The sequence below is a fragment of the Sarcophilus harrisii genome, chromosome 1 (assembly GCF_902635505.1).
Source record: "Sarcophilus harrisii chromosome 1, mSarHar1.11, whole genome shotgun sequence".
In the NCBI taxonomy this organism is placed as follows: domain Eukaryota; kingdom Metazoa; phylum Chordata; class Mammalia; order Dasyuromorphia; family Dasyuridae; genus Sarcophilus; species Sarcophilus harrisii.
Genome location: NC_045426.1, coordinates 143,421,842 through 143,434,807, shown reverse-complemented (window position 1 = coordinate 143,434,807; position 12,966 = coordinate 143,421,842). Strand labels below are relative to the sequence as shown.

At 35.9% G+C, this 12,966-nt stretch overlaps 1 protein-coding gene across 1 annotated transcript; it reads right to left on the bottom strand.

Annotated features, from left to right (window-relative positions):
* Window positions 1-5,925: 5,925 nt before the first annotated feature.
* On the bottom strand, window positions 5,926-7,701 carry HSPB3 (heat shock protein family B (small) member 3). Its single transcript, XM_031964993.1, has one exon. It carries the CDS (start codon window positions 7,528-7,530, stop codon window positions 7,075-7,077), a length of 456 nt encoding a protein of 151 aa, XP_031820853.1. The 5' UTR covers window positions 7,531-7,701; the 3' UTR covers window positions 5,926-7,074.
* Window positions 7,702-12,966: the final 5,265 nt, after the last annotated feature.

Genomic DNA, 12,966 nt, shown 5'->3' with positions numbered 1-12,966 from the left:
TTCTGGTGTTTAAGCAGGGAGGGGAGAAAGGCCTTTTCTTGCCTTTGAATCAGAAGTACCTAGCATTGACTATTGCATTGTTATTCAACTGTACTGACCAGTCCCTTCCTACTTCTCCTCCCCCCATGCTTTCCTTCTGTCCCTTCTAGCTGTTTTCTATTCCAATGACTAGATTAGGGGGAGAAAAAGTTATCTTGCTTACCTTTGTTTATATGTGTTATTATTTGAATAAAAGAAATTGGGGAGCAGAATTTGGTTTGGTTAATATGACAGACTCACCCAGCTCCTTCCAGTTTCAGAGGCAGACACTAGGCATGAAAGCAAATGAGGAATCATCTCTTTCCCAGGAAGTTACTGACCCAGAGCCCTTCTGGTATAATATCCATTAGTTTAACAAAGGTGAGAATAAGGGAAAGGATAGGAACCGACTGAAAATCATAGTCTTTCTATCTGGCCCCATAGTGAGTTATTTGAAAGGGGAAAGAGTAGTCTTTTGTAATACTTTAGCAATACACTCCTGGGTTCTTCACTTAGCATAAATTTTCCCTAGTTTATTGTTGCTCATTGTCAAAAGCCAAGGACTAAAGACAAAAGAGTCACAACATCTTCTAGTTCCTTCCATATCCTCCCAATTTATTGCTATGTGTGTTTAGTATATTGGAGCTCCAGATTTCACCCATCATTGGGGCTTCCTTTGTTATAACCTTATTATATGTGGAGTTACCCTACTCCGGAATCCCTAATACACATGGAACATACTCTGTATCACAAGTGTGGCAAATATCTTTGTTACACATGGGAAGCTGCCTCCCTAAACTTTCTCATATGCATTAAAAACAGACACATAGGTGACATATTTATATGCCATAGCAATTGGTAGCTCCTGTGATGAGATTGAGTTCTGCTGAATCTTTCAGTCAATCTTGGATTCCCAATCTATTATCAGGAAAGCACCACTGGATATGCTCTCATGCCTTCCAACAAAGTTTTCATCTCACTGATAGGAGAATTCATCAAATTGATCAGTAATTCCCTTGACCACCTTCTCCCATTACAGGCTAAAAGAAAATGACTCTCTACTTTAATCTGAAATATACCTTTGTCACCTAGGGCTTAAGTGATATAGAAAAGATTATTGTAGATAATAGTTTCAAATTCATTTAATTTTTTTTTTCAAATGAAGATCTTTCTTCCTCTCCTATCTACTTCCCTCCTCCACCGAGAGTGTGAGAAAAGAATACCTGGTGTTTTGTTTTTTTTTTAAACAAACAAACCAACAAAATTATATTAGTTAAGCCAAACAGTTTCTTGCAATGGCTATGTTTTAAAAAAAAAAATAACAAATTAGATCTCAATCTGTACTCTAAATTCATCACCTCTAGGTAGACATTGCATCTCCTCCTCAGTCAGCAGAAATTGTGTTTGGTTAGTGAGATGATCAAAGTTCTTTAAGTCTTTCAAAATTAACTTTTCAAAGCCATTTATAATTTAATAAATGAAGTTATAGTATCCCAAAAGTTGAAAGAATCAAGTCATTCTGATGCTGGGGAGTAAGTTCAGAAAGGAAGTCTACCTCCTATTTTCCAGACAAAGAAACCAAGAATAACATAACTATTTAGCAATTATTGTCAGATTAAAAGAACAAAGTAAGTTAGGGGTTATGTCATATTTGCCCCCCTCAAATTAAAAAAAGAAAAAAACAACAAAGAAGAATTAAAGCCATATTTAAATTTCAAAGGATTTGAACATTGTTTGGGGGAATCTAGAAGATAATATGACTTGGGCTTGGAAAAGAAAAATGATTAACCTTAGGGAGTTCCATCCTTTTGAAGAATAGAGCTTTTGATGGTAAGGTATTTGCCTGACAGCTGCTTCTTAGGCAAAGGAACATTAGTATGGTATTTTTGGATAAGTAGTGATTGAGGGGGGAGGGAGTGTATTATGAAGAGTTGGGAAGAGACAATGACTTTCCAGACTGGAATTCAGTCAGTGCTGAAGAGTCAATACTTGCCACAGACAAATTCTCAGTTCAAGTTAAGACATAGTTGGGGTCTAAAAGAGAAAGAGATAGGAGCAGCTAAATGGCTCAATGGATAGAGCACCAGTATTGTAACACTTTCTAGTTGCGTGACCCTAGGCAAGTCTTTTAATCCCAATTGTCTCATCAAAAACTAAATAAATAAATATTCAAATAAATGAATGAATAAATGAATAAAAGAGATAAAGAGAAACTAAAAAAATAGAAAATCTGGCTAAGGTTGTGTACTTAGTGGGGTGAATATTAGTTCACCTTTTGTCATTATATATTAAAAGAGAATCTCCTATTTTTAAAGGTGACTTGTACAAAAACAAAACTAACAACTTCGAAAATGCCTGGTAACCCAATTTAATAAGTGTGTGTGTGTGTGTGTGTGTGTGTGTGTGTGTATACACCTAGACCTCAATTATTGCTTCTAAGTTCAAATGGTATAAATTATTCAAGTAAAGTTTCATTAAGTAAAATTATTCAAGAAACATTTTAAAGGACATCACAAAATGATTCTCAATATTATGAAAATTTATTTCAAAAGCAAAATATTCTCTTCTTTGCCACCCTCACTCCCAGTCTTGGGGAATGCTTTAAATTACCCTCCTCTTAATTAATATTATCTTTTGCCTCTGAAATGAACATGTAGATTACAAAGTGCAATAGCAAGAAGCAAAATTCTTCATAGAAGTGTCTTTTTTTTTTTTTCCAAGTGGATTTGGTCCCAATATTTGCTCCAGAAAAATCTGGAGCAATTTCTGAAGAAGAGAAGCTTACCAGAATTCTAAAAGATGTTTGTAAAAAGCTATTTTGGTACGTTTAGTATGAGAGAAGCAGAAGATGAAGAAAAGGAAGGAGGGGGCAATTAATTTAATAGCAATAATACGTAACTATAAGTTTGGGACTCTTATTTTCTTTTTAAAGTGAAGCCTGAAAAAATTAATACAAAATTAATACAACCAAATCATTTTCCTTCTAATTTGATCAAGACTTTATTTCTCAATTATATGGGGAACTGAGTCAAATTTATAAAAATAAAAACTGTTCCCCAGTTGATAATTGATTGAAGGTGATTAATAGATTAATAGGCAGTTTTTGGATTAAAAAATCAAAGCTATCATTAATCACATTAAAAATGCCTTAAATCACTGCTGATTAGAGAAATGCACATTAAAACAACTCTGAGATTATCATCTTATAAGCATCAAATTATCTAACATGACAGAAAAAGAAAAAGACATGCTGAAGAGAATGTGGAAAAGACACTAATGCATTGTTGGTGAAGTTATGAACTAATGCAGCTATTCTGAAGAATAATTCAAAACTATGATCAAAGGACTCTAAAATCTCATATACCCTTTGACCCAACAATATCACTACTAGGTCTGTATTATCAAGAGATCAAAGAAAAAGGAAAAGAACCTATATGGACAAAAAACAAACAAACTAACACTTTGTGGTAGCAAAGAACTGGAAATCAAGAAGATACCCATCAACTGGGGAATGGCTTAACGAGTTGTGATATATGATTGTAATGGGTTACTATTGTCCTATAAGAAATAATAAGCAGAATGTTTTCAGAAAAACTTGGGAAGACATGTGAACTAATTCAGAGTTAAGTGAGCAGAACCAGGAAAACACTGTACACAGTAATAGCAGTTTTGTAAGGCTGATGTGAAAAACTTAACTACTCTGATCAAGACAATGATCCAAGACAATTCCAAAGGATCATGATGAAAAATACTATTCAACACCAGAGAAAGAATTAGTGAATTCTGACTGCAGATTGAAGCATACTTTTAATTTTTTTTTCTTTATTTTTCTTGGGGTCTTTTTTGTCTGTTTTTTTTTTTTTTTCAATTTAGCTAGTATGAAAATATGTCTTGAAAGATATATGTCCTAACTACCCATCACTGAACATCACAAACTCTTCAGCTTGGTAGGACCTTCCAAAGCTTGTGCTCTGAAGGTGGAATTATTCACATGCTATAATGAAGCATCAGAATAAGTGAAGGCAATTCTTAAAATCCAGCAGTCTACTCAGTTTTATAACTAATACAGAATACTGAGATTATGCTCCAGGATACTGAAATCTAAGTGGGCTATGTTTCTTGGTAGGTGCACTTGCTTCCGGGAGGATCACTGAACATTTTAGTCCTCCACCAGCTTGGGGCTACACTGTAGTATCACAATTCCTGGCTTCATCCCCAATGTCTTGTCACCATGACAGCCTTCCCCTGGGGCTGGTCTCCTCCCAATCTCCCTAGTGCAGACTAGACTTTAGGGGATGAGCTGTTCCTCCCCCCTCATTCTTCTCTCCCTCCCTCCCTTAACTGCATCTATAATTCTATTGTTCACTGTGTCACTACTACATACATTCCCCACCCTAACTGTATTTGGCTCACATTCAAGAATTTCTGATTGTGCCTCTGAGCATGGTCATGTTTTACTTTAAACTTTACAGATAAAGATCATCTTGGGCCATCAAAACAAAATATTCATTTCATCTTTTCAATACAAGGAATAGAAAATATTGGGGGGGGGGGACCAAGTCATTTTGTTATAAAGAAGGGACCCTTTAAAATATGTCTATTCAGGAACACAGAATGATGGGTTTTTTTGTGACCAAGCTCAAGTCACTTCACTAAGGACCATTTCTTGCTCCATACCCATATTTAGTTATTGAAATTTTACCATCATTACCTCCTTCACCAAGGTTTTTTAAAATAGTTTTTTATTCACAAAATATATGCATGGGTAATTTTTCAGCACTGACCCTTGCAAAAAATCCTGTTCCAACTTTTCCCCTCCTTCCCACTACTCCCTTCCCTAGATGGCCAGTAGTCCCATACATGTTAAATATGTTAAAGTATTTGTTAAATACAATATATGTTACATATTTATACAGTATACAGCAAGTTTTAAAATACTATAATACACAAATAATTTTTACTTTGCTTTCAAATTTCTCCAAACAGTATGTTCCATTAGCTTTAGGGCTATAAGGAACCTAAGAAATGATTTGGTCCAATCTCTTAATTTTGTAGATGAGAAAACTGAGGTCTACAGAGATAAATTATTTTGCCTAAACTTACACACATATTTGGTAGAAGAGTTAAAATTTGAATCCTGGACTTCATTCTCTAAAGTCAGTGATTGTGCCAGCACTGGGCATACTTACTAACAAAGATTTTGTGTAACCACTGGTGCTTTGAAAAAAGAGGGGAAATAATCTACTTTAAGGAGCAATAGTTATATAGACAACAACTCCCATAGCAGCCAGCAGATTTTATAGCCTGAATGTTTCATCTAATAGAATATGAGAGCAATCCTCTAAGGTAAGTACAGAGAAAATCAATGATATTCATTTTGGGACAGTTGATTCTAAAATCTTAGAACATAACCACACATCAAATATGAACCTTCACAGAACACAAAAATACACACCATCTCTACTACCTTAATCCTGGAAGAAATCTTTGTTTTGAATTAGAAGACTGTTTTTCATTCTATAATTTTTCTCTCCCGCTCCACCCCACCCCCCACCCCCATTCTTTATGTCCTTTCCTTGTGTGCTGGTAGTTGATCTCATTGAAAATTGATTAAATTTAATCACACAGTGCTCTGATAGCAAGAAATTCTCTTGACTCTTGACATTGGGCATTCCTCTTCTATTCATAGAACTGCTGTCATATTTATCTTAGGTACACAAGAAAGGAGGTAGCCAAGTCTCTTCCTACACCCCCACTTTCCCACTCCCCCATTCCCCAATTGTTTAGCCTTTACAATGCTATCTGTGGAATGCAATAGACCAGCTGTTGAAAGCAACTTTCACAAAGCAATAAACATATACCTTTACTAAAATTTTAACGCTGTTCTTTTGAACAAACCAACTGCTTAAGAGAGGGCAAGCTGTAATATGAGCACTGTCAGGCATGCTGGGTAAGCACAGGGGTATTTATGACTATGTGACAAGTTTTTTTCTTTCTTATTATTTTCTTTTAAGTTCTTTGCTATCAGAAATTTAAAGACATAAGCATTATATGGAAAAAAATGTATAAATATTTGCCGTTTTCTGGTTATTGTCAATTTTTCCAGGGCTTATACTTGTCCTTTCAACTAAAGTTATCAAAAAGATAGTTATACTTTTTTAAAAAATGTATTTTAAGATGTAAAATTATCATGAGATACATAGCAAATGTGTATTCTTATAAATCAACAAAGGCCACAGATCATGTTACAATCAGAGTTTTTAGCTGATATTTTGGTTTATTTACAACATATAGATCCAGAAGCATACCACAAATGTGCATTGTCTCTCTATTGCAGAAACAAAAAGGTTTATCTAGAGTCTAGTTATCTAGTTAGTTATCTAGAGTCATAGACTCTATGGAGTGAGAAGTGACATAGGGGTCCTGTAATCCAATCTCTTCATTTTGAAAGTGAGAAAATCGAGGTCCAGAGAGGTACAATTACTTTACTTGCCCCAAATCATAAGGTAAATAGGTGGCAAAATTGGGATTTGAATCCACATCTTTTGGTTCCAGGTACAATGCTCTTTCTATTATATTTATCCCACCTTACCAGACTCAATTCTGATAAAAATACATTGAAATGAAAAAAATCAGAGTTAAGAGAAGCACTACATTTTGCAAAAATGGCCCTTTTTCAAATAAAATTATCATATTAATTCCTTTCCTTAGTATAATCATTGTGGTTGGTTATTACCAAGTCAATCCTGCATGCCTTAGTCATGCAGTTAGCACACCTGTTTTGCATTACAACAGTATCAGAAATACTTATCTCAAATTGTCATAAGTTTTCAGCTGCATAAACTGCAAAGCTCTGCACTGTAGGCAAACGGCTAACCATTTTCCATTAAGAGAAAATGAATAATAAAACTCAACGTACCAAGAAATATATTCAAATTTTTTTTAATCTCCACTGTAAATGCAGCCAAGGGGGCCACATGCATGCAAGCTCTCATTACACAGAGCTGTCAGACCACATAAGGCACATACTATCTCATTAAAGCAACTGGCAGGAGTTCAGTTAACCCTTCCATGATCTTTCACTTCCACTACCAAAATGCCATCATGGCAAAAGAGCGCTGATAGGTCTTTGGTTTCAACACCATCTGGTAGCTTATATTGCCGGGTGAAGCTCCTTGAGACAAATCCATGCTCATCCATTCTGGGTCCGTGTTGAGCCTTGATCAGAAGCCAGCCTTCAAAAGTCTGGATGATGACATCTTCAGGGAGGAACTGCACCACATCCACCAAGACCTGAAAAAGAGGTTTGCTGTCCCCCCCTGGTTGCTTCTCAGCTTCTGGGGTGAGTAGCGGATTCTGGACTGACCTGGTCTTCCTCAGGTCCTCCGTGGCTGGGCCTGGCAGTGCATACAAACTGTGATCCAGTCTGCAGTCTTCAAGGCCCCGAGCTTCAAATTCCTCCTGGTAGCGTACTGGTGTTTCTATCGGGTGCCGTATGATGATTCTTTCCATGATGGAGCCAGAAAGAGCTCCCAACAGCTAGTCTCAGGGCAGGATCCTTGTTGCCTGCAGACTGGCTTTCCAGTTGAAGCTATTATTTTGTGTATAGCCCTAGCAGAACTTCACCACTCACTTCAGTCTGAATCACACAGCAAAACCTTCTTGTCTTTTCACAAACACTGACAATAAGCTGCTATTTATAGAGTTGTTTCAGAGTTGCCTTAGTAGACTCCCAGCATCTGCTACCACAGTAAAAATAACTGTAATCGTTACATGCTCAGTTATTTTTGGCAAAGTTTTCTCTTTATTATAAAGGAAAATCAGTTCCCCCCCAAACTGTGTTTGCATGTGGATGTGTATAAAAAGTCTTTAGCTAAAGAGACAAGAGGTATGTGGGTGTTCTGTAGTTGGGTACTGTCAATACTATGCTTTGGCTCACTATTCTTATAGAACTCTGTGTTGCTTGGGGCTATTTAGAAAAATTAAAAAGACATGATTTTCCTGAAAAACATACATCCCTTAAAAATAGTGTTGCACCTTATGAGTAAAGTTTATCCAAAAACCACAAATGCAAAGTTAAGGATGAAATAAATAGTAAATCAATCTAGAAACATTTATCAGCAACTGTACTTGATACCAATGATACAAAGACAAAAATGAAAAAAAATCCCTGCCTGCAAGGAATTTCCACTCTGGATTTGGAACCCTGGGTTTGAATCTCACCTCAGATAAAGCTTCTACTACCTCACTGGGTAACATGAAGGAGAGGAGGGGTAATAATACCTTCAGGACATACAGCTACATATATAGGATGTCCCAAAGGTCTTAGTGTAGTCTTAAGCTATTCTACCTTACTGCACTAAAACCTTTTGGGACACCTTGAATGCATACATATATACACGTTATATACCCATGCACTCATAACTTTATGTGTTTGTTCATATGGAAATAAGTTGCAGGAAAGTGTTTGTTCATATGGAAATAAGTTGCAGGAAAGTGCTTTGTAAACCTCATTCATACACACATGCTTGAATTGTACATTATCCTCATTCCTACCTCTTATAATTCTTTGTTATTGTTGCTGTTGAGTCATTCAGTCCTGTCCAACTCTTCATGAACCCATGGACCATACTTTTTCCTTGGCAAAGATACTGGAGTGATTTGCCATTTCCTTTTCCAATGGATTATCAAATGACTTGCTCAGGATCAAAAAGTTAATAAGAATCTGAGGCCAAATTTGAGGTCAGACTTTGCTTCCAGGCCTAGCACACTATCCACTGAGCTATCTAGCTGCCTTGGCTAAAAATACAGATTTTTCCTTGGCAAAGATACTGGAGTGATTTGCCATTTCCTTTTCCAATGGATTATCAAATGACTTGCTCAGGATCAAAAAGTTAATAAGGCCAAATTTGAGGTCAGACTTTGCTTCCAGGCCTAGCACACTATCCACTGAGCTATCTAGCTGCCTTGGCTAAAAATACAGTCTGTGATAAAATATAAATTGGAAATAAATGATGTAAGTAACTACTGGGAAATGATCAAAGACATCATGGCATCTGAGCATGTAATATGATTTTGGCATAATGAATAATGAATGTGAAGAAATCAAAGAAACATCAGGTAGATTGGATTGTAATGCCAGAGAAACTGAGCAAGACAGAGATTAGAGATCAATTCAATAGTTTATTAAATGGATATACTGGGACCAATGGATCCATGTTTGGACCCAGGGCTAGAGGAGACTATCATCTCAAAGAGATCATCTCAAAGTCTCTTCCAAACTTCAGTATCACAGAACAAGCTTTTTTATAGGATAACAAGAACAATGACATAATGGGGGGAAGTACCTGGGTGGGGATAACCTAATGGGGGGAGGCAGCTAGGATGACACAATGGAGGGAGGTTACTGATATTCTAATGACATCTAAAATGGATAACCCTGTCAAAGAAGGAATGATTATAACCTAAAGATATAAAATCTTTATCTCATCAACCATTTAAGAGGGAATGAATATAGCCTGGGGTTTTGAGGCAAAGCAACTGAGGTAGACCTTTATCTCATCAAACATTAAGAGGGAAAGGTTATAACCTGAGGCAGAATAAATAGGACAATGGGGAAACTAGATCAGGACATCTAAAGGGAATTGTGGCACAACAGTATGAAATGATAAAAGATGAAAAAAGCACAATTAAAAGAACAATATATACATCAATTATATGAGAACAACATTAAATAATAAACTAAAAACTGTTAAGTATGCTGATACTAATTAATTAGAATACACCTTTCCTTCACAAATTAAAAAAATATATAAGCTTTCAAGTTTTGTCAGTTATAATCACTATTTTCGTACTGTTTTAGTTAACTATTTTCTACAATTGAACTGTGAATTTGAGATGTGTATGATTTGTCTAAAAATTTATCAGTCAAAAATGCATCTTATATTGCAAATTAAATGAAATAGTAGTAAATAACTTGATTTTGATTATATAATAATGATTTTTGATTATCTACATAACTTGACAGCTCTACTATTTAAATCACATTATTTTCTTTCTTGAGAAGATTTCTAAGCTCTTGAAATCCATTTATGTCATTTTCTCTCTTCTTGGCTCATTATAGTAAAATTTGTCAAATCTAAGTCTTTGACTTTGATAAGCTTCTTATTGCTGACTTCCTGCTCATTAATAAAGACGTAAAATAAGTCTGGCCTGCTTCCATGGCATCATATTGAGTGTTGTTCCTTCTATATTCAATACTAGGTATTCAATATCAATCAATCAATAAGAATTTATTAAGCATTTACTCTGTGCCAGGTATTGTGCCTGGCTGAAGATCAAAGACAAAATGGAAACAGGCCCTCCTGTAATGCCAGAGAAACTAAGCAAGACAGAGATTAGAGAACAATTTAATAATTTATTAAATGGAGATATACTGAGACTAAATGGATCCATGGTTGGTCCCAGGCTGGACAAGACTATCATCTCAAAGAATCCAGCACTGAGTATTAGACAGCAAGATTTTTTATAGGATAACAAGAACAATGACATAATGGCAGAGGTACCTGGATGGGGGTAACCTAATGGGGGAAGGCATCTAGGATGACACAATGGAGGGAGGTACTGGAAAGGTTACTGATATTCTAATGATGTCTAAAATGTATAGACCTTTACCCTGTCAAACATTAAGAAGGAATAATCATAGTCTAAAGATATAACACCTTTATCTCATCAAACATTAAGAGGGAAAAGTTATAACCTCAGGCAGAGTAACTAAATAGGACAATTGGAGAAACTGGGTCAGGACATCAAAAGGAAAATGAGGCACAACATTCCTTTCAGGAGCTCATATTCCAATAGAGAAAATAACATGTATACACAAGATAGAGAGTAGATACAAGTATTACTTGAATGTCATAGCCCATTGGTATAAGACTTTCTCCTCAGTGGTGTAGATGCATGCATTGTGGATTCAGAATTACTTCAGGCTCTGTTGTCATTTTGGGAATTTCTAGCTTCTGGCTTTGAGAGAGATTTTAGATAAGGTCAGTCTCACTTCAGCTTGAGAAAGGAAAAGATTGGAACGACCTGAGAGGAATCCGCATTCTCTATAACATCTCTATCTCCAGAATGTTACACTTAGAGACTCTGAGGAACTACCCCTTTGCTGAGATCTAGGATTCTCCCTCTTTCTCTTAGTTGAGATGAATTATCTCACTCCCAAAGGGAGAGCTTTTGCTCTACATAATCTGATACATATTCTCCCATATTTACTTTCTCTGATTTTTGTTTTGCTATTGACTTAGATAAATAGGGCGTTTTTGCAACTTACAATGTGTGTTAATTGTAGAGCTGCTTTTTGGTGAAAGTGTTGAATATAAAGTTTGGGATCCTGCTCCCTTGAATTAATGAAATAACAACAGTGATCAGAAGCTAGATTGAACCTGAAAGTCATACCTCCTAGGCTAGTAATATTTAAGGGAGCAAATAGATATAATTCTAACCTGGTTTTCTCTCTCTCCTCTCTCCTATTTCTCTCTCTCTCTCTCTCTCTCTCTCTCTCTCTCTCTCTCTCTCTCTCTCACAAAGTAGTCAAATCTTTGACCCCAACTCCCTGTATCCTCTCCTAATGGAACAAAGTCTCCCTTGGAGATGGATGGAGCATAAAGAGACTAGAGATGGCTATTCTGCTTCTCTTTGAAGTATATAATGATATCCCCATACTACAGTTGGGGGAGAGGCCTCACTACACAAGCAAACAACAGCAGAAAAGGTGAAAACACTATGTTGTTATGATATCTTTATGTCTAAATCCTGTGTCTATTTTGAACTTATCTTGGCATACCATGTAAGATATTGGTCTATACCTAGTATCTATCTATACCTAGTATCTACCAAACTACTTTCCAGTTTTCCTAGCAGTTTTTGACAAATAGTAAGTTTTTGACCCACTAACTTGGATCTTGGGGATTTATCAAACACTAAATAACTGTGGTCAGTTATTTCTATATGTTATATACCTAAACTAATCCATTGATCAACAATTCTATTTATATCTATCTACCTAAACCAGTGAGTAACAATTGCAGTACTAGATTGTTTTGATGATTAATGTGTAATAATAATGTATGGTGTAACTAGAGGCTAGATTCCAGGATCAGGTTCCCTAAAGAATTAAAAATTGCTCCTTCTCAAAAGACTTCAGGGTTCATAAATATTCTTCATGGACTAGCTTCTCATCAAGTGTATACCTATTTGCCTCTGCCATATTTCTACCTCTGCCACATTAGGGAGGTTGGAGACAGATGGAAACTCTTTCTCTGTTCCCCCTCCCCAAGTATTTTCTAGAATGAAGATCTGTTGTATTACACTCAACTCTGGAAGTGTTACTGGCTCACTTTGATAAATCATACAGTACAATTCCCTTTCCTCTTTTAAGCTACCCCAGTAATTAATAACCAATCATAGGAGTGATCTCACTTCTTCCAAGAGTTGTGAAATGTTCCCTTCAAATAACTCCAGACAGAGGTCAATGATTTGCAATCTCCTCAATTTAATTAGAAAACTTTTCCAAATGATTGGGGATTTTTTCTTCCCGCTATGGATCCTCCTCAGAGTAGATAAAGATAACACAATAACAAATTTAAATGCTACTGAAGAAGAAGGTGCTAAATCTACTGGGATTTAAGATTAGTAGTTATCCAGAATAATGAACTCAGAAAAGCAATCAAACAAAGCCCCAGTATCCTGCCTAATGATTATATTCCCTAGCCTCTTGTTTTTCTCTTGTATATTCTGCTTTCTGAGAGCTCACGATGATGACAAAATTAATTTCTTTTGACTCACATGTTGATTTTTAAATTGTACTTCCAATACGAATCTAGGAAATATTACTAAGTATGCTCTAGTCTTGGGCAAGAAACTGAAAAATATAGAGGTAGAATGATA

Coding starts and splice junctions, on each gene's coding strand:
- HSPB3 (XM_031964993.1), bottom strand. CDS start 7,530: ATGGAAAGAATCATCATACGGCACCCGATAGAAACACCAGTACGCTAC.